Below are 27,456 nucleotides of genomic sequence, written 5' to 3'. Positions count from 1 at the left end.
ATGAGATAAGGAACTTTTGGAGGGTGAACCAGGAGGGAGATAATGACTGGACTATTAAAAAAGATTAAGTAATAATAATAATGAAGACGAAGGAGGAGGAGGAGGAGGAAGAAGAAGAAGAAGAAGAAGAAGAAGAAGAAGAAGAAGAAGAAGAAGAAGAAGAAGAAGAAGAAGAAGAAAAGAAAACTTGACAAAAGGAAATATACCAACCGATACTAAAACCTCACATCAGGACTTTAATTCTCATTCTCTCCTATTTTTATTATCAGTCTTTGGTTGCCTTAAGCTGAAGCAAACACGTAGGTGTCTCTCCACACTCAGACCAGTTCTTAATTTCATTTTATCTAAAGTCCATGCATATGTTGGATTCTGGGTTCTCGAGCTTCAAAAAGAGATTTAAAATAATGTTGGTTATATCAAATTTAAATCACTGTGGTACAAAAATCTTCCATTACTCAAGACAAAAACTGAAATATTAGGTAAAATCATAATAAACTTGCTATAATTAAGAACTCAGTAAATATGAACAGGATGGTTAAAGTGACCTCACCTGTTTAGATAAGATTATTCTAATCACTTATTAAATAAATGTTACTTGATCTGAACTCATGTGTTCAAGTTTAAAGATAGAGAATTTCATTTTTACTTACTTTCTACATACTGTGATATATGGTATATTAATTTTATGATGCTTTTTTGTGTTTGTTTGTTTAATTTATTCACTTTACATCCCACTCACTGCCCTTCTCCTGGTCAGCCCCACCTACAATACTTTCCACATCCCTGCTTCCCTTCTCCTCTGGCAGTTGCCTGACCCATCCCCCACCCCCTGACTGGGTATCTCCCCACCAATGCATTTCAAGTGTCTTTGAGGCTATTCACTTCCTTTCCCACTGAGGCCAGACAAGGCAGCCAGGTTAGAACTCATTCCTCATATAGTCAACAACTTTTGGGATAGCCTCTGCTTCAGTTCTTCAGGATCCACATGAAGTCCAAGCTGCACATCTGCTACATATGTGTGGGGAGGTCTAGGTCCAGCCTATGCATGTTCTTTTGTTGGTGTTTCAGACTCAGAGCCTCAAGGACTCAAGGTTAGTTGGTTTTATTGGTCTTCCTATGGAGTTTCTATCCTCTTAGTGGGTGCAATTCTTCCTCCTACTCTTCCCTAAGAGTCCCCAATCTCCATCAACTGTTTGTCTCTGGGTACCTGCATCTGTATGACTCAACTGATGAGTGAGTGAAGCCTTTCAGAGGATAGTCATGCTAGACTCCTATCTGAAAGTACAATATCATTAATAGTATCAGGGATTGTTACTAGGGAATTCTATATTTCTTAAAGAAAAATACTTATCGAGATTAAACATTGAAAAAAAACTTAATAGTAAGTAACCTCCATTTCTTTGTATGTCTTGTCTCTGCATGTTGGTTTCTCAGGTCTGACTGTTGATCACTTTGGTGAACGCATCTACTGGGCAGACTTTGAGCTCTCCATCATTGGCAGTGTCCTGTATGATGGTTCCAGTCCAGTGGTCTCTGTCAGCAGCAAACAAGGTTTGCAGAGTACTTTTGTTATTGTGACTACTAATTCATGACACAGACATAGATTTATAGAAATTTCGCAATTTGGATTTCCTCTAATTCTTTCAAATTTTAGTGTTTATACTAATTGAAAGCTTCGATACTACTGCTATATTGAAGAGACCAGGGCAGAGAGCTCCTCAACTTGTATAAATATGGGTACTTACTGCCCATGTTCTGAAATTATTTCATTCTGTAAGTCACTTGTGATTAGTGTTGGCCAACACCCAACTCTTTTGAAATTGTGATGATGGGCACAAGGAAACATGAGTTCTTCATTATGTACATGGGTATTAAGCCAAGTGACAAGTTAGGTAGCAACCAGAACACCTCCCATCAAAATGAAGGGTCAGCTGTGTCATTTTCCTCTCTTCTTTTCTAAACATCTCCTATATTGTTTTCTCATTTTCTAGTTTATTTTGATTGCCTCACATTTTGTTTCCCTGGCTGTCAAATATATTTTCTCTATTTTTGTTCCTTTGTCTTTCTATTCTTTTTTTTAGGCCTTTCCATAATTTACCGCAAGTGCAATGTAAATGTAAAAAGATAAGATTGTTACTATCATGTTAAGTAAATTTAACTTTGATTCACATAATTTTATAATAAAAATAGGAAAGATAAAACAATAATTGAATGACAAAATCAATGGTATGTGTTAGAACCATACATTCATTTTACTCCTACCGCCATTGCTTTGGGTTTTTTGTTTTTGTTTGTTTGTTTGTTTTGTTTTGTTTTTTGTTCAGTTGCCATTCATGGATACTTACAAAATATTCCCTTACTTTTATTTTAGTCTAGAATAGTGTTGCAAGGATAGTGAGAACATGGAGAAAAAAAAAAATATATATATATATATATTCTTGTAATTACATGATAAACCACTAAAACAGATGATAGAATTCAATTTAAAACTTGATCCATGAGAAGTTTCTTTGTGCTACAGATGAGGCATGCCTTCATTCTTGCAAACGTTATGGTAGAGACAATTACTTAGTATATAATAACCCCAAGCAATTTTAGGTGAAGCTGCAAAACAGTAATGGAAATGTTTGTTCAATATGTTGTGACCGATATATTTATCACCTCTCAGCTATCATTAAAAGTTATTTTTAATTTTGAATTAACAAATAAAATCATAATCGGATCTTGGATTAATCTAGACACTTTTAAAATTTAAGTGCATATACAACTTATATTAGTAAACAGTAATTATAAAATATAACTGTTTCATCATGCTATGATTGTATAATGTATTTTGATGGTGCTCACACTGTAATTCATTCCTCGTTCTCGAACATTCCAGGTTTGTTGCATCCTCACAGAATTGATGTTTTTGAAGATTATATATATGGAGCAGGACCTAAAAATGGTATATTCAGAGTTCAAAAATTTGGTCATGGCTCAGTAGAGGTCCTAGCTTTAGGTGTTGACAAAACAAAGAGCATTTTGGTATCACATCGCTATAAACAACTAAATTGTAAGTAAAATATTTCAAACTTTTTATGTCTCTTAAAATAATATATTTATAATTATGGTAACTATGTCTGAATTTCTAATATACTTGCTAAGTTTGTCTTGGTTTCTCCAGAAATTTTAAATCAGCTATCCACTTTTGCTATAAGAGATGTGAACAAACTACCGCATTTTCTTAGGATTAAAGTTATTCATTAAATATAATTTTAAAAACTTGTAAATATTTGGATCTCCCATGAAGGTATAAACATGCATCAGTAGTCAGTTCACAGTACTGTTATTAACAACCATTGACTACATATCAATAACACTGCAGCTTCAAGAATGTTCAGAGAACTCTTACATGAATTGTATCGTCTCTGATTTGATGTTTATCGTTTTTTATAAACACAGATCTTCAACCTAGAAAGGATTCATTAAATAAGTCATTGAGAATTGAGATGTGAAGCAATGTTGCAAACTCACTCAAGAGCAAAAGTAGGATTGAAATTTTAAAATGACATGCACATCAGTGTCAATTAAATTGTTCCAATTTATTTATAGTCACACCTATGGCTAATAAAATTGATTTATACTCAATAGTACAATTATTTGGAAAGATAACTATATTTATTCAAGTCATTGTGACCAAATTCTAGCAAGAAATAAAATTCCTTCAATGCCTCCTTATATGCTACTGCCCTTCCTAAAAACCTCATATGTTGGGTCTATGGTTAACACATGAACAATTTATGCTACCTTATAATTCTGCCTAATTCATAATCACCAATGAGCATGGCGAAATCTGCAATCTATAGTTAATTTATTACTATTATAAACATGGTAGTATATGCACACTGGACCTTAGCAGAAAGGTTCTGTGGTCTGGTTCAAATAGGAAACACCATGAATCACCTTTGACCACATAAGAAGCTCATTAGCTAAACCTTTATATAAGATAAATCTAGTACTCAGTCTCACATGTATGCAAACAACCTCACAGTAAGCAGGGACCATTTTAACATGTTTCAATTCATACCCATTTTTAAATTTTGAATTTACAAAGACCTATGAATTTTGTGTCTTTGTGAATACCAATGATAATTTATTTTCATTCATTAAAACTGTATAGTAATTAAAACTGTATGATAATTATAAATTAAGTTTTGGATCTCTAAACACTTCAATAGGGGTGCTTTTTTATGAGCAGGGAGGTCCACTGGTAATTTGAAAAAGTGAGAGTTCAGCAAAATGCTCAGTTAATAACTTCTTGTCTTATAAGCTCAATTCAGACTAGCCACCTAAGGTTGAGTCTTGAATATTCTAGAAAAGGCAATTACCAGATCATTATGCAAAATCTTCCAGTGAAGAAAATAATCAACATAGATAATTGTACATGAACTGAACCAGAAAGGAAGCAGTGTAGCTTTCAATTCGACACTAGACTAACTTTATGCAGAGGTAATCCTGAAGTTATGCCAAATGTATTAATTAACAATTTTCCTTTTATAATGGACAAATTTCCTATTAATGAAGGTATTATATAATGATTTTTACTACTTATAAAATAGAATACTAATATTAAAATGTGAGAGCATCATTAAAAATTGTTTTGCTTTTTTCTTCACATTGATAATTCATCATTTCAGCTTGCAGAATTTTATGCTTTTGAAACTTCTCTAAACCTTTATCTCACGTGTCTCTGTTTTCCTTAATTTTATTTCCATCAGTACCCAATCCTTGCTTGGATTTGTCATGTGACTTTCTCTGCTTACTGAATCCGTCTGGAGCCACATGTATCTGCCCAGAGGGAAAATATATGATGAATGGAACCTGCCATGATGACAGTCTGTTAGGTAGGTATTCACTGTTATTCTATACAGTCAGATGAATTATTCCATAAACAGTGAGTATAAATTTACGAGTTTTGTAACTAAGCAATATTACCTTTCCTGTCAGTGCATCCACCATGGAGTCAGGTGGTCTTGAGCTTCTGTGTAAACAGTCCTCTCTACCTTCTTGCCTGTGTCAACAGAACACTATACATTCAACATGTGATCAATGGATCAACAACTGAATAGTTACTCTCAGAACCTAAATGTACAATTAATTAGTTCTTATTTTATAGATAATAATTTGAGGATGATGTTCCTATATTGATATAAATTCTAGCTCCAAATCCATTTATATATTCAATGTATTTATTTTTAATTCCTTTGATTATGTTATGTAAGCAGGGCATTAATTTGGAAAACACAGACTACTTTAGAAATTACCTTAAGTTTTCATGTGAAATATTATTTACATCAAGTACTATAAGAAGTCAAAATACTACTAATATATATTTCAATTTTATAAGCAATTTTATAACATTAATTTATAACCTAAGGTCAAATTTAGAAGTAAAGCTGACAGTATTTCTTCATGTAGGTTATATTCTTGAAGTATGAATTTAGAATGAATAGCCATTTATCAGAAAGTAGTATTTTTAAAAGGTAAGATTCAAAAACAAACAGTAAGATGAAAAAGAGAAGGAAAATTTTCTCTTGCATACCCAGTAGATAAAACCCTTGCAAACTTATGGAATTAGTCATAATTCTATTAAAAGAAAAACCCATACTTACCAAATTTTATATCACAGACAAAAACAGCATGTTTCCGTGCATTTTTGGATCACAGCAAGCATTTTGAAATGAAAGATAAATTTAGGATGTCTTCACAGCAGGCTTTCTTAATTACATGTTTTCTTCTGTAAGAATTCACTGCTCGTTCAAGTATCATATCTTCATCCTCATTTGCCCTCTCCAATCAGACTACCTGCTCCTTGTTTTCCAATGTGGGTGGTAGGTTACATTCAGTTTAAACAACTTAGTTAGAAATAATCTAAATCAAATATATTTTCCCTTTTGTAATGTCCAAATTTTAAATATTGAATACACAAACCTGAGGAAATTAAAAGATGGAATGTTGTACAGAAATAAGTGGTGTTTGTCTGCACAGCAACAGCTGTTACAATAGGGGCCGACTTTCACTCCCCCTAGGATTAGGGTGATCATAAAGTTTGAATACCATTAGAATTTCCTATATTATATTATTTTGGATTTAGACTTAACTGAAGACAGAGGAAACTCTGAAAGGACATGGAATTAGGGTATATAGAGGATATCCTGAAACATCCATACTGCCAGGAAGAACGGGAAAATGTGTGGGAAGGAAGTTTGCAGCTCCTAACAGAGAGCTCCAGATCATTCCTGGTGACAATTGCTAATCGTCAGGCAGCTAATGAACAGATTCTGTTACTGGCATATAATGACCCTTAGGCTTTGTTAATTGCCTATCATCTAGAATACCTATGACCTTATTTGTGCTGTGAAAATTAAGTATTTTCAGATGTGACTACTTAATTTTTTTCCTGGTTAAGTGAAAGATCTGTACTGTGTGGGAGTTTGCAGTGTATACAAACACTCAGAAACTGAGTTTTTTAAAATGCCAACTACTGCTTTCAAGTGAAAATACATTATCTCACTAGCCTCCCTCCCATAAATCAATAAGCTGTGCCCTCACAGGAGCTTCCTATGTTCCATTTCTACTTAAGTATTCGAGTTTGTCTTTGTCTGAATAAATAAAACAATGTGCTGTGAGTATAAATATATCTCTAAGTAATTTTGTGGTGTAGGTAAGCCCATGTATCTTTTTTTCTGATATGGATGTTTGGTATAGCCTCATTCTTCAGCTCTTCAAGTTAGTTGGATTCCTTATCTCCTATTTCTAAAAGATGAACACACAATATTTTAATTTTCATATAAGGATTTTAAATTCAATATAGCTTTGGTAGAACACTTGCCTGATTATTTTTTCTAAAACTGATTATAGCTGTGGTAGCTTAGCTTAAGATTAATATTTAGTTAATGATAAGTACAAACTTCTGTGTGAATATAGAACTATAAAGGTAAGTTTGAAATGACTATAACTAAAGTTTCATTTTATCGGTGCCATGTGCTATTTTAAAATTGTTCATGTCTAATAAATCCTAATATTGGGATGGTCATTCCCCATCATGTGTAGATTTTAGATGCCTGTGTCATTCATGTATAACGTCTACAAATAGACATGGTTGGGAATTAATCTTCTGAAAATGTTTTAAATGATTATCTCTAGTGTTCTTATTCAGAACCCCTTTTAGGGTTTGTTTTTGTTTATTCTAAACGTGTTAGACATAATTTGGGATGCTATAAGTTAAGCAGATTACCACAGTGAATATTTGATCTCCCCATCATTAGCACACTGTAGAGAATCCCATGTTCCACTGCAATGGATACTTTATGTAAATATTATCAGAGATTTATTATCCTCACTTTCCCTCCCCGCTGCATGTATCACTGATTTCATTTTACTATTCCCTCAGAATTTTTCCACCTTCGTTCAACATACATTGCTCTGCTTAGGTAATCCTCATTCTACACAACCAGTATAATTCAAAACATTTTATTCATCATCACTCTGATGCCAGTTAACAATCAGTCAGTACAATTAATCTCAAGCTCTCTAGGCTCTTCAACATATTTATATCTGGGCAGATCTCTAAAACATAGTGGTCCTCTCATTCCATCTCTCTCTTCAGAAACTTGCTTACTGTCAACATTGCTTCACACTCATTAACCCTGGTCTGCTCAGACATTCTTTTATTCTATCCCAGGATCTAGATTTTACAAATACACTACCACTAGGTGCAGTGTTCCCAGTAAACCTCATAACAGTCAAAAAATAATGTTTAGAAATAGTATGATTTCAACAGTTTGTGGGATTGTACCAATATCCAATGAAAATCTAATTTTCAGTGCTTCAAAATTTTTCTGTGCTAGACAACATAGATAGATGGAATAACTATAGGCAATGTTGTTGCATGAATACATTCATTGTGTATACTAAGAAATTAGAGACATATTTCCATGTAAAATGTGGGAATAAAATTCAAAATCTGAGAAAGGAGATGATGTAGAGTAATATTAGGTGATGATTAAGGATGATTAAGGATAGGCAAAAGGATACATGATTAATTATAGGGATACGAAGCAAATATTTTTCTAGTTCAAGGTGCATACATGAATTCAATTTGGTTTGTATTGAATATTAAGAACCACTTTGTTCTCCAAAACCTCCATTGTGTATTACTTATCTGAGGCAGTGCTGAAAAAAAAAAAAAAAGAAGGCTGTTCTTTTGAATTCCACTGAACCTCATTGCTCTAGGAATTAGTCACAGCTAATAACTGAGTACTTGTGTCACATTGACCCACTTAGGAAGAGTGACTTTTTTGAAATTAGGTCTGTGGTGAGTAGTTATTCAAATTGAACTTTTTTTCTCTTCTATTTAAAACTGTATCAAATCATTATTTTACAATGTTATATAACATGTCATTTATACTGTGCTTAATAAATCATAATATTAAAAAGAAAATTATCCATCTAAAATATATTATATCTAGGATTTTTGGTTAGTAAAAATAAACATAAAGATTGATAACACCTTTAAAAAAGTAAATGTACATTAATATTTGCTTTTACCTACTGTATATTTGCTCCAATTTTAAGTTTCATGTTTTATAAAAATTTCTAATATTCAAATATATGTATTTTTTAGTATTATTTGAAGCATTCCTAAACAACATTTTTGCCTTTTTTTCCTTATAACTAGATGATTCTTGCAAACTGACTTGTGAAAATGGAGGAAGATGCATTTTAAATGAGAAGGGTGATCTGAGATGTCACTGCTGGCCCAGTTATTCAGGAGGAAGGTGTGAAGTCAACCATTGTAGCAATTACTGTCAGAATGGAGGGACCTGCATACCATCCACTCTAGGTAAACATCTGAAACAACTGTATGTGCAAATTACTCGCATTTTCTTAATAAGTAAAATGTGTGAGGTATAAAGCCTAATAATCTAGTTGAAATCATCAGTTAAATTTAAAATTAACAAAGGCAAAGGCATTTATTTATCCTATCAAAAACCATATCACAATGTTAATAATAGCAACACACACTAATATGGATTAGCATGTACCTGTGGAAAGCACAGTGCTTGAACAAGAATCAAAGCTGCTCGCATTCTAAGTGCTTTATAATATTCATTATAAATATACATAATGATATATATATATACCTTGAAAACTAATAAAATTCTATAATTATATAAATATGTAATTCTTTATGGGAGATATATATACATACATACACACACACACACACACACATATATATATATATATATATATATATATATAAATATATATATATATATAATTTTAGTTCATTTTTCCTTCCCTCTTTTTTAGACCTTATCTCTCTGTGCCATTTGTTCCAGTTCAAATTGATATTTGCACAGTGTGAGAAGTGGCTATACCTTGCTTTTTTGCAGGTGGATACTGAGTTTTGTTGCCATACTTTATTGAATAGGCTTTCATTTTTGTTCATGAGATTTGACAATTTTGTAAAACAATATTTCATAGATGTTCAGATATTTAATTGCAGTTGTGATTGTTTTTCATTGATCTACATAATTTTCTGTCAAAGATCTATAATACTTTTATTATCATAACTTTCTAGCTTAGCTTGAGGTCGTAATGTGTTTGTATGTGTGTGTGTAGATAGATAGATAGATAGATAGATAGATAGATAGATAGATGGATGGATGGATGGATGGATGGATGGATGGATGGATAGATAGATAGATAGATAGATAGATAGATAGATAGATAGATAGATAGATAATACATGTGTGTGTATCTGTATGTATATATGTGCACATACATTACTTGTGTGTGTGTATACATACTTATTGGTGTATATTTGTGTATGGTGTACACATGCATTTCTGTGGATGTTATTTTCTGTGCACATAAGTGCTGGAGCTTAATCAAGTATACTGCTTTCTGTCTTACTTCTTGAAATAGGGGTTATTTGCTGATCAAGCTCATCATTTTGATTATTCTGGCTGGCTCATAAGACTCCAGAATCTACCTGTCTCCACTTTTGCAAAGCTATGTTTATAGGCACACACCAGATTGCCATACATTTATGTGTTGGCTGAAGATATAAATTTGAGTCCTTTTGCGTGCAAAGGAAGCACTAGACTATGTCACTATCTCCATCTCTCTGGACTTTACTTTCTTTGGAGAATTGTTGGCACTAATTCAATTCCCTTGATTCTTATGGGTCTTACTATGTTTCTTACATATTCACATATATTCTCAGTTTTAATGTGTTCAATGTTGATTTTATCAATTTTCTTGAAGTGTGTGTGACAATTTCTCTTTTCACTGATATTATTTTAGATTTTTTTCCCTTGTTCAACCTTGTTCACCTTATTATTTCTATCTGATTAATTCTATTTATTGATACTTTAGACTCTATTTTTGTAATATGTCATCATTTGTATTACATCTTTCTATTTCTACACTGGGGTTTTTTACATATTCTTGCTTTCCTTGAGAGTAATATTTACTTATAAGTGAGTAAATGCCATGTTTGTCTTTGTGGATTTGGGTTACCTCATTCTAGATGATACTTTCTAGTTCCATCTTCTTGAGGGCAAATTTCATGATGCCATTGTTTTTAATGGCTAAGTAATACTCCAGTGTGTAAAATTACACACCTTTTTATGCATAAAAATCATTTGCCTTTAATATCACTCAGCATCAATGACTCAGTTGCCCAATAAAAAGGCACAGGCTGACAATATGGCCATAAAAAGAGCGACCATCATTCTGCTGCATAAGAGTAAAACACCTCAACATTAAAGATAGACATTAACTCAGACTACAGGCCTTGAAATAGATTTTCCAATCAAATGGACCCAAGAAACAAGCTAGAGTAGACATTCTAATATATATTAAAGTAGTCTACCAATGAAAATTAATCAAAAAGCATGGAGAATATCACTCCATAGTAATCAAAGGACAAATCTACCAAGATAATATCTCCATTCTGATTATGTCCCAAATGCAAAGGTACACACATTTTATAAGAGAAAAGTTACTAAAGCTTAAATCATATATTGAATGCCACACATTAATAGAGACTTCAGCACCCCACTCTGACCAATGGACAAATCATCCAGACAGAAACTAAACAGAGAAACAGTGTAACTAGCAGATTCAAACATTCCTAACAGATATCTACAGAACATTTCACCCAAACACAAAAGAATATACCTTCTCCTCAGCATCTCTAGAACCGTCTCTAAAACTGTCCATATACTTGGTCACAAAGCAAATCTCAACAGATACAAGATTGAAATAACTCCCCATATTTTATCAGAACAATAAAGCTGGACTTCAACAACAACAGAAACCACACAAAGCCTCCTGGAAACTGAACAACTCTGTATTCAGTGACCCTTGGGTCCAGGAAGAAATAAAGAAATTTAAGAAATTCTAGAATTCAATGAAAATGAATGTACAACACATATTAACTTATGGGATACAATGAAAGCAGTGCTATGACGAAGTTTGTAACACTACGTGACTTCATAAAGATATTATTTCTCTTTGATTTTTTTTAAATTTAACTTGCAACTATAAAATCCATTTACAACTGCATAGCTTGTGTCTGTTAGCTTTTTGACTCTACTAACATCTACATTTTGTCAATCATTTCTTCAATGACTAACTCTTCCTTCAAATCATTCCGTCAAATTTTGCACTCAAAACTGTTCAGTCTCTAAATATTTTTATATCTTCTTTTATATCTTTAGTATAACCAGCAGTTTTCCATTTATATTCCATTGAGATCTAATAAAATTCTCAAGGTTATTTCATTTGTGTTGTTTGTTTAATTGTTTTGTTTTTGTACTTGTATATTAAAGCTTGATTACTGACCTGTAATGTGGTCAATTTTGGAGGATGTTCCAAGTGTCACAGAGAAAATGTGTGTTTTCATTTTCAGCCTTGAATACTATGAATATTTTTAACTATATTTGCTTTATTGCTTAGTTTAATTCTGAGGTTTCTTTACAGATTTTTAATTTAAAGAATGTTTCTAAAGATGAGGATTGGGTTTTAAAGCACCCATCAGTGTTGTGCCTGGACCTATGCAGTATTTTATTCCTCTGAGTTTTTGTTTTATGAAATTGGTCCAGAGATTTAGAACATCAATAGTTACATCTTCTTGGTGAATTGTTTCTTTCCTAAGAATTCAATGTCCTTCTTTATATTTTCTTATCTGTTTTAGTTTGAAGTTTGCCACAACTTCTCTTTGTTTGGTAATCTTTTTATGTTGCCATTTACAATGTTGGGATATCTTTCCCTATCTTTGTGTGCTTTTTAGAAAAAACAGATAACTATCATGTTTTCTAATTCATCATGTTAGTTTTCTTTCAGTAATTGAAAAGTTAGGGGTATTTGCATTCAGAGTTATAATTGAGAAATATTTTCCATTGTTTAGTTTCTACTGTTTGTTGTTATGGTTGGTTGGTTGGTTGGTAATTCTTTTCTTCTCCTCCAAGTAATTTTAGATGTTAAGTGATATACTTTATTGGACATGATTCTTCCTTCCCTGTTCTCAGTTTCTTCCATTATTTCCATGAACTGTACTTTAACCATCAATACTATGTTTAATATTGCTCTTCTTCTGTGCATAGCAGTCAAGAATTTCCCAGCAGTGCAGGATTAGTTGTCATACTAAGCTTGTGTTTGTCCTGAAATAATTGTAATTCTATATTTCAATAGGTAATTTGTCCTAGTATAGTAACTTTATTTACACGATTTCAAAGCAAGTTATATATAATCGTGGACTTCTTAGATTTTTTGGATTTATTATGCTGATGTTTTGGCCTTTGTATGAAAGTGGATATTTTTCTCTTCAGCTTTCAGTACTACTTCATTGCTTTGTGTAGTTGACTAAGAAGATGGAGAAGTTGATTTAATATCTTAGAGAATTTTAAAAGTGTGCCTTGTACTTCTTAATTTTACATTTATATTTTTGTTATTATTTTTTTTTGAAAATTGTACTCTAGAGTGGAACTGTTTTTCTTCTCTGTCTGTCTGTATGTTTGTCTGTCTGCCTGTCTGTCTGTCTCCTCCTTGTCTCTCTCCTCTCTCTGTAACTCTGCCTATCTATTAGCTTGCTCACTATGGGCAAATGCTCTATTCACCGTGCACTGTCCCCTGGGGCTCTCTGGTGGAGACTTTATCCATCTCTGTTCACACATTCACTGTTCACCTTCAGTTATGGATTAACTACTCAGTAGGAAGTCCTTTTGCATGAAAGCACATTTCTGATGATAATAGGCTTGTGTTTGTGGTTTGAGTCACTCAAGAATGAATGCCTTTGATAAATCTAGAGACCTATATATCTGAATTCCCTCTATGTCTTAAAGAGAATTGGCATGGCCACTTTTTTGGGTTACTATTCCAATTGGAAGAGTGGTAATTTATTTTCAAAACTAATGAAAGTGAGTAGGCCCTCTATGTCCAGCCAGGTTCTTGTCACCCAGTTTGGTTCACCTTAGAAGCAAATGAACTTTTTAAATTTTTAGTCATATTTTAAGATCTTTGACATATCAGCTCTCAATAATTTAATAAACTCAGATTTCCGGAAACGAAAAAAAAAAAAAAAAAAAGAAAAGAAAAAAGAAAGTTAGGTTCTTTTCAAATGAAAATAAACTCCACCAGATCCTTTGATTACATCCTTTTTGCCATCTAAATGTATAACTACTCTGAAGGAATTGTAAAATCTAAGACATTATGTGTCTATTTTTTTCTTATTTTATTCATGTTACATCCCAATCACGACCCTTGTTCCTCTTCTTCTCCCAGTCCCACCCTTACAAATTCCTCTTCTCCATATTGCCCCCTTAGAGAAAAGAATAAGAATTTGACAAAGTTGTTTCAGATAAACTTTAGTAACATAGGACCAGTTTATTTGAAGAAATAAGCATAGTTTTGGTAAACTGTTTTGAGATTTAATCATTTAATAGGCATGAGCTTTTTGCTAAGATAATAAAAGCAGTTGAGTCTTGGTAGGTTAAGAAATTCATACACTAATTCAATATTTTGACATCCTAATTTATAGCTATTTTATTTAACTTATATAAATATCTGTAAAGCATGGAATTTGTTATATTTATGTTAAAAATCACTCATTCAGATGTTTAAGCATAATATATAAATTGTATCTATATACCTAATTTACTAGATCATGATGTCCACAGTTATTTGGTCAAGAAAATTATATTGTATATTTAAGTATAAATTAGTTATCATTTAATTTCAGTCTGAGACACACCTGAATAATATTTAATAATAATACTTAAATATTTGGATAGCTATTAAATCACTTTAAAAGGATTTAAGGATTTTTATATATAAATGTGATGTTTTAAAAATGTTTGTGTTATAGATTGAAAAAAATCTAATTGTCTTTATAAACGTTGTTTTGTGAAACAAATCTCAGAGAGTGTAACATAGATTTATTTATTGTTGGTTTACTTGCAGTTATACCTTTTGTAAAATTTCTATATGGACATGTATAACTAAGACTTGTATCAGACTTAATTATATTATGACAGTTTTATAGAACAATAATAATTAAAGAAAGGGAATATTAGTATTTAAAGAAACATGCCTGAGAGGTATAATTCAATTTTATTTTATTTTATTTTATTTCATTTATTTATTTGGTTTTTTTCGAGTCAGGGTTTCTCTGTGTAGCTCTGGCTGTCCTGGAACTAACTCTGTAGACCAGGTTGCCCTCGAACTCAGAAATCTAAGAGGACACTCATGTTAGGCTATTGTCTGAAAGTATAACATGGCATCAGTAATAGAGTCAAGGATTGGTGTCCATCCATGGATGGATCCCAAGTTGTGTCTGTCACTGGATGGCCTTTCTTTCACTCTCTGCTCCATCTTTGTCCCTGCATTTCTTTTAGGCATGGACAATACCTGCTTTAATTTTAAAACACTCATGGCTTACAAGAAAGGCACTAACACACTTTTATTTCTCTGAATGGCTCTGTTGGAGAGATTATCAAGCACACATGTGGGTTCCCTGCTTCATTATCTCTATCAAAGTGCTTCCTTCATTATTTTTAACATAATTATTTAATATATATATATGAATTATATATTCATAGTTACAGGTTATATGTTTACATGTAATCCATTCATTGTTTATTACCTTCCAATTACTCTGCCTCCCCAATCACTTTTCTTACAGACAAGTGCTATGCTCTCTCTGTGTCTATTTACTTCTGCCTATATGAAACTGGGTGTGAAATTCTACAGAAGAGTGGGTAGCTTCTCAGGGCCTGTATCCCTGAAGAAAACTAATTTTCCCTCTTGACAGTGGCATCAGAAATCATTAGATTCCCAGGTAGTGGCAGGACTTCATGAGCCCCTCTGCTATCCAGCTGGGAATTTAGTTGACTTACCCTTGTGAAAATCCTGATTGTATTCCCAAGTGTGAGTTCATATATGTAATACACTGTCTTATATGGCAAATATTGTTTCATTACAAACATTCATTCTCTCTCACTTTGTGCTTTTTCTCTAAGCCTTGGAAGGAGGATGGTGATATGAGTGTCCCAATTATAGCTGAATACTCCACAGTCTCTTATTTGATGTATGTTGACAATTTATGGGACTCTCTGATAACCACCAAATACTGCACAAACAAGGATTTCTGATTGAAGTTGAGAGATACACTAATCTATAGGGATAAAGATAAGACTTCAGGGAACATCTTATTACTTTGGCCATTTATCAAAAACCAAACCAAACCAAACCAAACCAAACCAAACCAACAAAACAAAACAAAACAAAACAAAACAAAACAAAACAAAACAAAACAAAACAAAACAAAACATGGTCCTGTTCTCCCTTAGAGCCTATAACCTAGCCAGCTACAGCCAAGTTACTGGCACAGACCTAGGTTCCATCTTGTGTGGAGTAGGGATTAAATCAAATCAGAAACTGCTTGATTGATCACATAACATACATTCCACTGCTCTCTAGCCAGTAGGAATTAAGCTTCAAAGTCATTGTCAACTTGCTTTATCCATGTCCTCTAACTCAAATATTTGAGGTCTTCAGCATGTAGCATTACTATCGAATTCTCAGGAAAAACATGATTAATGGCTATAGCCTGTAATGTTTGCGAAAATGCTGTCTATAAGACAAAAAAAGAAAGCATAGATTTGGGATTCTGTTCTTGTGGCTGTCTTCTTTTAGGTTTGTTGAAGGATTAATTGGGAACAAAACACCCATGGAAGGAGTTAAAGGTACAAAGTTTAGAGCTGAGATGGAAGGATGGACCATCCAGAGACTGCCTCACCCGGGGATCCATCCCATAATCAGCCACCAAACACAGACACTATGGCATATGCTAGCAAGATTTTGCTTAAAGGACCCTGATATAGCTGTCTCTTGTGAGGCTATGCCAGTGCCTGGCAAACACAGATGTGGATGCTCACAGTCAGCTATTGGATGGATCACAAGGCCCCAATGGAGGAGCTAGAGAAAGTACCCAAGGAGCTAAAGGGGTCTGCAACCCTATAGGTGGAATAACAATATGTACTAACCAGTACCCCCAGAGCTCATGTCTCTAGCTGCATATGTAGCAGAAGATGGCCTAGTTGGTCATCATTGGGAAGAGAGGCCCCTTAGTATAGCATACTTAATATGCCCCAGTACAGGGGAAACACCAGGGCCAAGAAGTGGGAGTGGATGGGTAGGGGAACAGGGGTCGGGGTGTATAGGGGACTTTCGGGATAGCATTTGAAATGTAAATAAAGTAAATACCTAATAAAATATTGGGAAAAAAAGACAAAAAAGTCCAGAAAGTTAAATAGAATTTTCCCATCATTAGTATTTGTATTTTATTTTTTATGGTGCCATGAATTTTCTAATGCTCTTGGACTTCTTTGTTCACTGCTACTTATTGGATTGAGCTAATTTTCATTACTCTTGGCATGAATTATTTCTCTTTGAGTATTGTATGAACCCTTAGTAAGAGAATAAATAATTCATTTTTGACATGTTCTGGGTTTCTTCAGTTACCATGTGACAAACTTACCAGTCTTTTCACTTACCACCTCAATCTGCTCCCTTTTCCTATCTTTATGTTCATCCACTAATTTGCCAGATGAAATATTTTCTCTTTATTTCAGCAATCAATGGAAAAAACATTTGTTACCACTCTAAGGAAACATCCTGCTAATATTCAGTAAATCATTTTTGGCAACAAAAATAATGAACATACTCAGCTCTAATAATCTCCTTGTTTCTGGAGCATTAGTAAACATTTATCTAGCACCAAACAGGATTTATAAATAATTTATTTGTAAAGCAGTGCTGTTCATCATAAAATTATGTAGGACTTTGTTTGTTTAGAGCAAATTACTAGTGGTTTTAAGGGTGTAGCATTCTTTCAAAGTAATTACTTAGAACCTACTGAATACACTGTAGATATTTTTCATTCTTTAAGAAATGCAGGTGAATTTTACTTAAACATATTTTATTCCTTATAAATGCTATGTTAAATATAGGCTGTATACTTGGTAGCTTGTTCCTAAAGGCAACTTATTCTCACACTCTCATCATCCATTGATCTCTTATAGCTCTTGTCTAGGTGCAGGTCCTGGGGAGTATCCCATTTGCACTGATGTCAAAGTTTTGTTTTCATCGTACTGTTCTTGATCCAGCAGGCATATTGCTGATATTTGATGGATTCATTTTACCCAAAATTCTACAACAAATAAAAATTTATTAAAAACATGGGCTATATGGAATCTATGGCCATGTGTAAAATAATCATATCATATTTAAAACCATAATAATATATATCTCATCTATTTCTCAGGCAATTTTATTTTGCTCCCAGATTACCAATGATGAAAGCTCTGATGGCAAAGGCACTGGCTGTGAGCCCTGGCTGAGCCTGGTGACTGAATCTGCTTAGTTCCATTTATGCTTTTGTGTTTACCTTTATGTGATTGCAATAGATGCTTTTCTTCTATCTGTGTCTGCCAAAGCGGTTCCTGCTTAGTGACAGGCCAGGCTGAGAGATACACCTTTTATATGTATTGTGTAAAACATAAAGAATGTTTGCTATGGTGATAAATTACTTTCCACGGAAAAGAATGAGGGAAATGTTCAAAGATGATCTAGAAAATGTTCTAGTATGTTGAACATACAATATTTAGTAAACTACACAGTAATTTTTTTAACACGAGTAAACATCAAGACTAGACAAATTAAGTCCCAGTGGGTATGTATTAAACACTAAATGTCTCCATGTTTACTTAAGTTAAGAAAACTTCATTAAAATATGTAACCATTATCTACAACATAATTCTCTTTATTTATTAAAATGCATGCTGAAGCTCTTATCCACGGATGGTTTGTGTATAGTCAGCAATGATGAACACTGAATGAACAATGACAAATTATGATTATCTGAATTTTATAACAAAGTAAACTATGATAGCATATATAAGTTAAAAATAATTGAAAAGGTAGACATATATGAGGAAAAAAAGAACAATGTAGAAGTACAGTTATTCATAAAACACTCGCAAAATGACCTAACTGAATGTCAGATATGTTTAGTTTATACTTCCCTGGATATACAGCTCAACTGAAACTGAAGAGCTTTTGGTATAATAAAGTCAGAGAGAAATTGTAGACACAACTTTGCCAGAAACATTGTGCCCTAATTTTATCTACAGAAGTTCCATTTAAGGTTAACAGCATGGCTTTGTTTCTTTTGTCCAATAGGAAGACCCACCTGTATCTGTGCCCTGGGCTTTACTGGGCCCAACTGCGGCAAGACAGTCTGCGAAGATTCTTGTCACAATGGTGGGAGCTGTGTTGTCACTGCTGGGAACCAGCCTTACTGCCATTGCCAGGCAGACTACACTGGAGACAGATGCCAGTACTGTGAGTACAAATGTCCTCCCTCAGCTTGCCAGCAGCAACCTTTGATATTTGCATTAAGTAATACTATGGTTTACATTTATGCTCTCTCCTCTCTTCATTTTAGCCACAGCCCTTTTTTTTCCAGGTTCTTAAACTGTCTTCTTGTCACTTTAACTCCAATAATTTTTCCATTATTTTTATCCTATTCTAAAAGATTGTATCTGTTTTCTTTCTCAGCTTAAGTTCAATAATCATAATCATCTCCATATTTGTATCCTTAACTTCCCCACTTCTTTCTACTCCTGGAAACCTGTAGGGATCTTGATTCTTTTCCATCCCTTACCTCTCCTAAGAAGCACAACTAGAGACAGCTCAGTTTGTGTGTTAATGGTCTCATCCTCACATGTCTGGAGAGAACCAGAATTTCTCTCTGCAGTTTCCTAGTCCTTTTGCTTTCTAGCACTGTTTTTTTCAGAAAAAAAGACAAATCAAAAACACCCTCTACCAGTATCTGTTAGTCCCGGCTTCATTTCCCTGGTTTCAGCTCTTCCTTTACCAGGTAGTATCATTCTTTTAAAATGTTTTTGTTGTCATCTTTCTGTCTCTATGTCTCCATCGACTTCACTTCTGTTAAGTTTCTGCCTTTGCTATACTGGAGCAGCAGCCCTTATGAGACCCATGTTGATTGATTATGCCTATGTTCAGTGGTCCAACAACAATTCCTGTTTTATGTTGGCTTTCATCAGTTTCTTGATCCTTGTTTCTCAATACGACTTCTTTCTTCGTGTTTATAGACACTATTCTCTCCTGCTCCCATTTCTATCTGTTGTTTCTTTGCTGGGTCTTTTGTGTATTTTTCTGAGGATAAAATATTACATGCTAGCTTAAATATTGATGTGATTGCAATTACTATCTTCATCTCTGTTTTTCTCACTCCCAGTACTGATTCCTTTACAGAGTCTCACATTTTACAATAAAGTTATTTTTCTTTTCAAAATGCTATTTTCAAGGCATTTTCTTTTCTAAATCCATGTGTATATATTATTTAAGTATTTTTAGATGTTTCTTAAGGGGAATAAAATTTGGAACTCAGTGACAGGATGATTTTACTTACATGTGGGGTTTTTGTAACACCTAAATTGATTACTCTTGTTTATTTTCTTTTTTTCTACAATGCACTGGGTATGCTTTATTTCTTTTCATTTCTTCTTCTTCTTTTTTTTAAATCATTGTTTCAACAAAATTCCACCAGTGCAACATAAAGAGTCTTTTTCATGGATGGCATCCTAGTGTAAATTGTTAGAGTCAAGATCTAAACCAGGCAATAGACATTCATGTCTCAATCCTTAAATTCATTTAATGATCCTCAAAGCATGCCCCACATCTTTGGTCAGTAAAGGGAGCACAGGGAACAGTACATAGCCATGATATGTACACTATTGATTTGGCAGTACAGCATTAATTATCATGCCCTGGCATTACTATGTGAACACATCTGCTGTAAGAAGGAAATGGTTAGTTTTCAGTTTCCATTTCTTTTGAAAGCTTTATTTCTTCTCATATGAGGCCAAGCTCTTTTTGGCAATACATAGACGTCACTACACTATGTCTACTGTCCCTTGTTATAAAATTTTGTATGTGTTGAACAGCAGTTAAATGAAAATACAATTCAGCTACAATTGTGCTTTTGTTCCATGAGACTCTTCTCCGTTCCCTCATTCTTGCATCCCTCTCCCAGCAGCACAGCAGAGGACATCAGCATAACTGCTTCCTACTAATGCACTACTTTCTCTTTTGTGCTCCAGCATTCTCACAATCTATAATGATTTCTAGGAAATGAGGACAAGTCTAGCTACTGTCCCACAAAGGGTTGATTTTATAACCTCTCCTTTATTCTAGTAAGGCCATAGTCATGACTATCATCTATATATATGAAACTTCTCTGCCAATGAGACTATATCCAGCACTTGCTAATACCCTTTGTAAATCATTCATGCCCCATCGAAGTTTAAACTGGCATTTTCTTCCTCTTCAAAGTTTCTGTTTTTAGGACTTCTGGTTTGTCCACTCTGTTATTTTGTTAATTGTATGTTTCTCAGATCTAAGACTTCTTTAAAAATTTCCTTCCAAAAGGAGTTGTTGAACAAACAAATAATATTTTCATAGATAAATCCAAATGAAGGTAGACTGAACACTTTCATGAAAAAGCAATCAATATATTGTATAAAAATATCTGGTCAATATGTTAATAATCTATAGCTAGTGTGTGTGTGTTTGTGGGTAAGTGTGTTGTCGTTATTGCTGCTGCTGTTTAGTTTTGTTTCCTTTTAAAATAAAGGGTATTATATAATCCAAGATGGCCAAGTTGTCCCCCCCCACACACACATTACATATACACATACACATACACATACACACACACACACACACACACACACACACACACACACACACACATANACACACACACACACACACACACACACACACACACACACACACACATATACACATACACATATGATGAAGAATGTCCTTGACATTGTTACTCTTAGTCCTCCATCCTATCTTAAGACAGCTCAGACTACAGGAATGTCATACTACATTCCATTTGGATTCAATATTTTAAAAACTTTGGTTCATTAGCCTAGTCTACCAACTGATACATTGTGCTCTATCAGTTATCCTTCTTTATTTTTAAATTGAATAATCAGCATTCTTGATTCCTTTTGAACAGCCTTAGAATGCTATATAACTCTCATTATACAAATTTATATTCTTGAAAAAGAACAAATTCAGTTAGCTTGCATCTTAATTGACAACTTAATAGAATCACAGTGTGTGGTAGCCCACTACTTTACCAGTTTGCGCTATCCTCACTGTTAGCAATCAGAATGCTTCCCGCCTTTTACTGCAAAGCACTTATTTAAATTAACCAATTAATCCTTAGACAGAGGTTAAATAAGTGGCCCACGGACTTGAAGCAGTCAGAATTAGACCGGAGGAGTTGTTGATCAAGACGTCTGCAAACATCCAGGAGAACATTGATGCTGTTCTCGGGCTTTGCCATTAAAATGACAAATCTAACATCTGATGAAATGTAATAAATTCAGAATCCATCAATGTGAGTCAGTAAAGTTCACTGAGCCTAGTGTTCTGTCAAAAGCATGCCTGGCATATATACTGCCCCCCCTCATCCCCCCGCCCTGGTAAATGAAGGAATGACAGATAAGCTCATTATGGCACCTAATTACAGGCTTTTAGTGGGAGGTAAAACATCAGTCTTAGTTGTGCTGAGTTAGAACCACTCAGTACTTCAGTAGCAAGGTAAAATCCAGAGGTCTGAATGCAAATTAATTTTGATAGTAGCAATCTAGGTTAAAAAATAAAATATAAAAAGTAGTGAAGCTAAAATTTAATATTCTTTAAGATGTTTGCTTAAGAACAAGTAGAGCTGAATTTTCATATTACTTTTAAGTCAGGATTCCTGCTATCAATCAAAGCAAATAAACACAGATTTCTGCATTTAAATAGAAGTGTTATTTGTGAAATCAACAATATCTGAGGATAGTAATACTAAACTATCCACACTACCATTGGGATGAGTTTTCTAAGTCTCCAAAATTAAATTGAAGAATTTATTCTTATACTCCTTGTTAAAGACTATAAGATCTGAAGTTTGTATGACTGCAAATTCAGGCTTCTCTTTTTATAGCAACCCACCATATAGCCTGTCCATATAGTGACATATTGTAACCTGATCTTCCTAGTTTCTACACCATTTTTAAAAAGGAATTTTAAAATTGAGTTATTAAGCTAATAGCAAGCCTATATAGACACTGAAAACAATCATGTTAAAAAGTAATATTTTCAGTTGTTTTTATTACAAAGACAAACAGGGATTGAGGCCATAACTGTGACACTATTGACACAGGAAGTGGAATGCCCTACAATCACCAATGACCTCCACATCTGTCACATTTTGAAAATTTTCGGAACAGTCCCAGTTACAGTGGCACAAGTTATAGAACACAGTTTACCTGTTGTCACAAAATTCTTTTTGTCTTGATGAGAAGAAAACGGAACCTTCATCCGCCTAAGCTCTTGGCTCAGTCTGCACTGCACAGCATGTTCCCAGTGTCCTTTCTTCAAACTTTGAAACATGGTTATTTCTCCAACAGAGATTCCTCTCCCAGCAGTTCAAACCTTTTGTTCCTTACTTGAAATCCTCATGCTGTCTACTGGCTGTCTAATTCCCTCCTCTGTCTTCCTAATTTTCCTTTGTCCAGGGAAGTTGATACCTCTCTTTTGAAGTTTTCAACTGTATTTTTACTATTCATGTCCTGAACTGCTTGAGCCACTACAAGAGACAGCTAGTTTTAGGTTTTGCATGGGTATCAGTGCCTGGAATCTGGATCAGTGTGCACAGAGCTGGGCCCTGATTCTTCTATAAATATGCAGTCAGTGCCTTCAAAATTTGTGAGTGTGCACAGAGCTGGTGCCAGAAGCATCTGTGACTTTGTTCAGAATACCACCAAAGGAACAAACACTTAGAGCCACTTTACATGTCAATATGGCAGTTTTAAAAATTGGAATTGATCGACCTCAAGACTTAGATATACCACTCCTAGGCATATAACCAAAAACTGCTTCCCTGTAACAGTAAGGACACATGTTCAACAATTTTCCTAACACATTTTGTTCATAATAGTCAGGGATTGGCAATCCTTATGATTCTTTGGATTCTTCAGGGTTTTTATGTACCACTTTTTGGGTTTGATTTTATTGTTTTAGATCATCTGTTTGTCCTTTTAATTAATTTGGATAAGGTTTTCTTTTATCTTCATGATTTCCTAAAAAGATTAACTCTATTTCTTTCTACTGTTTTGCTCTTTTATTTATTTTTTTTATTTCAACTGTTTGCTGTTTGTTTGTAAGCACAGAGTCTATGAACTTTTGTCTTAGTACCACTTTCTTTTTTTATTATTATTAGATATTTTTCTTTATTTACGTTTCAAATTTTATCCCCTTTCCTCATTTCCCCTCCAAAAACAGCCCTATCCCATTCCCCCTCGCCCTGCTCACTAACCCAGCAACTCCCACTTCCCTGTCCTAGCATACTCCTTCCTACACTGGGGCATTGAGCTTTCACAAGACCAAAGGCCTCTCTTATCATTGATATCCCACAAGGCCATCCTCTACTACATATGCAGATGGAGCCTTGAGTCCCTCCATGTGTAATCTGTGGTTGGTGGCTTAGTCCCTGGGAGCTCTGGGGGTACTGGTTGGGTCATATTGCTGTTCCTCCTATGGGGCAGAAAATCCCTTCATCTCCTTGGATCCTTTTCTACCTCCTCCATTGGGGACCCTGTTAGCACTACTTTCTTTGTGTCTCATAAGTTTGAATATGCTGTGTATGCATCTTTGTTTAATTCTGTAAAGTCTTTCATTTCTTTATTTTTTCCTGACAAATTTTTTCATTCAGTAGAGAGTTGTTCAGTTTCCAATAGTTTGTAAATTTTCTGTTGTTTTTGTTGTTAATATCCAGCTTTAATCCATGATGATCTGATAATATTCAGGGTTTTATTTCAATTTTCTTGTATATGTTAAGAAATGCTTTGTGTCTATATATGACTAACTCCACAGTAAATATGGGACCTAGTTTTCTGTTTGATTAAGTAAGTCTTGTTTTACATATGGCTTCAAGAAGTATGCAAATTTGTAGTGAGAAAGGTCAACTTCCCTTGAAAATCCATGAAGGGAAAAAGTACTACAAAAAGTAATGTAGATAGGAACACGTAATTATATTATCTCTAATCTATCATCTGAATATTATCTAGCTGCTAAAAGTCTTCAATGTATCTGTCATTTATTCATTATATCACTGTCTCTCCATTCATTCATTGTCTATACTCTATCATTGATATGTCTGCTTATTTATCTATATTACCAGTCTTCCATCAAGTCATCACTTATTGATTCATAATCTGTCCATATACCCATCTATTTATCTATCATCTATTTTTATTATATTTATTTATTTATTATATCTACCTTATTGTTTCCATCTATTTATCATCAATCAACTACTTTTCTATCATCAATTCTCATCTATAACCTATATATAATCTATGGTTATCTTTATATTTTCCTATTTATCAAATATGTGTGTGTGTGTGTATAATCTTTCAACCCACCTACCTATCATCTATAATATATCACTTGTCTATTCATACTATCAATTTGCAGCATAAATGGCTGAAAAAGCCTTGGAGTAAAGTACATAAAAATATATTAACATTTAGATTTAAAATTCATAGATTGAGGCATGCAGGGGTTTTGACAATAGAAAAAGAAAAGTAAAGAAGCTATGGAGTAATAAGAGAACTAAGGAAACAAAGATTGAAGGCATGAATGGAGAGGAAAGAGAATAAAACAGAAAGTAGAGGAAGAGAAGGACTAACATCAATAAAAACAGGTGTGAGATGGGTCACCAGCAGCCAAACATGGAGTTTCTAAGATTTATGTCTGTCTTCTAACTACATTTAGAGAAACTATTTTTTCAGCATGGTCTTATTCCTTAAAGATCTTTATTCTTTAAATATCTTAAAATATTATTTTAAGTTTATCTACAGAAATATTCATATGTATTATATTCTTATAATAGCTAATTTTAACATACAATCCTGATGAAAGACATATACATATAGTAAGAGTTTAGTATATGTTCGATCTATTAATGTTTAATTAACATAATAATTAAGTTTGTCTGTTTTATTAAACCCAAATTTGAAACAGGAAAAAATATTTCTTATAACAAGGTTTATTATTTTTGTATTTTTATATTATTTCTCTGTTTTTATAACAAAAGTACTGTGCAAAATAGAAAAATAAGGTCATGGGTAGCAAGGAAGATGTCTCAGTTAAATTACTTGTGATACAAACATGAGGACTTGGGTTCAGATATTGAGACCCCATGTAAAAAGGCAAGGCTGCTTGAGTCTCCAATCTTATTTAAGCTTTTATTTAAGTTTCCTTCTACAGTTAAAATCTGCTGTTAAGTCCAATGTAGTCTATTTTCTATTCACATATTGTGCTTTCTTTTTCTTTCTTTTCTTTTTTCTTTTTTCTTTTGACTTTATTGGCTATTTTCTTTATTTACATTTCAAATGTTATCTAACAGACCAATGACCTAAATGGCGAAACATCTCTTCCATGTCTGAAACTACATATAGAGACAGCGAATGTGTAACTTGAGATAGAAGAGGAGTCTGAAAATGACCCTGATCTGTGAAACTGTGGCCTTGTATAGTAATCAGATGTGTCCCTAAGCTTATATCATAGGTTTTAATGGTGTCACACAAGTATCTTAGGTTTGCTGCTGTATGGAACACTTTGTACATCACATGTCATTAGGGATTAGGATAGCCACCATATGGTGCATTAATTTTTAATTGTAGAGACATAACGATAGAGTTATTTGAAATAATTTTCAGCATTTTTCTCAGAAAAATGTGACATAATTATTAATATAAGATTTCTTTTCTCATGACCTAGTCCTATTCATGTATAAACTTCTACTCTCTCATTAATTCAAGTATGATCTTCTATATGCTTTATAAATTACTCTGTACTTCAGCTTAACAGCAACAAACACATGTTCCTACCATATAGAAGATATTTTAAAATGAGTGTTTAAGTATAATAATCAGTACAGACATGATTTTACTCAAAACATCCTTGATTATGCAAATGGTGTAATGAGGGAAATTGAGGTGTGAGAAGAGATTCATGATGTATTCTTTACTGGAATTAGCATCAGTACCTGGGATTGAAGGTGATAAGAGTGAGCCTGGTGAAGTAAAGTTGGTAGGATGTTAAAGGACTGAAGTTAGCCTCCAAATCACTCACATTTAGGGCACTTTTGCTTATGTCATCCCAACATAAATTTTCATTGAAGATTTATAGAATTCAATTGTGGGCCCACCAAGAAATTCTTCTACATTTTATGCATACTAGGAAGCAGTTGAAAACCGTTGTCCATGAGATGCTCTAGAGAATTCAGTTAACCACTGCTCTTGGGGCACAGTGGGGTTACAGTGAAGATGAAGTGGAAACTATATGGGGCCTTAACTATCAAATGTTTATTAAATTATGAATTTTTAAATTCAGAATTATGCCTGTTATCAGGCTTTAATTTTAGAAGTTATATAAAGATCCTAATAAGTAAAAGTATAGTGCATATTTATGTAGTTGTATATTTAGGATCTTCAGAAATATCAGGAACTGGCTCTCTAGGAGTCTTTAATCTTTCTGAATTTTATTATATTCAGTATTTCTTTCTTCACAATGACTCCTCATTTTATAAATGTACAAATTACCAGTAACAACCATGCCATGAGATAGCTGGTTTTTTAATCCTGTCGTCTTTTTTAAGTCATTGAAGCATAATAATTCTAACTGTATATTAATAGTTTTTTAATGCCCTTTGTTGAACTGTGAATCTTCAAGAAA

General features: G+C 33.5%; 1 protein-coding gene across 2 annotated transcripts in view; it reads left to right on the top strand.

Annotated features, from left to right (window-relative positions):
• Lrp1b (LDL receptor related protein 1B) overlaps positions 1-27,456 on the top strand; it is a 1,970,757-nt gene that overhangs the window by 1,904,425 nt on the left and 38,876 nt on the right. For both annotated transcript variants that reach the window (XM_029472167.1, XM_021181392.2), the window contains exons 80-84: positions 1,435-1,551; positions 2,882-3,055; positions 4,761-4,886; positions 8,723-8,887; positions 18,802-18,963. In XM_029472167.1, the coding sequence (XP_029328027.1) occupies positions 1,435-1,551; positions 2,882-3,055; positions 4,761-4,886; positions 8,723-8,887; positions 18,802-18,963 (744 nt within the window). The remainder of the gene's footprint in view (positions 1-1,434; positions 1,552-2,881; positions 3,056-4,760; positions 4,887-8,722; positions 8,888-18,801; positions 18,964-27,456) is intronic.

This window comes from Mus caroli, chromosome 2, assembly GCF_900094665.2.
Source record: "Mus caroli chromosome 2, CAROLI_EIJ_v1.1, whole genome shotgun sequence".
Lineage (NCBI taxonomy): Eukaryota > Metazoa > Chordata > Mammalia > Rodentia > Muridae > Mus > Mus caroli.
The sequence above is the reverse complement of the archived record's forward strand: the minus strand, read 5'-3'. Positions and strand labels throughout refer to the sequence as shown.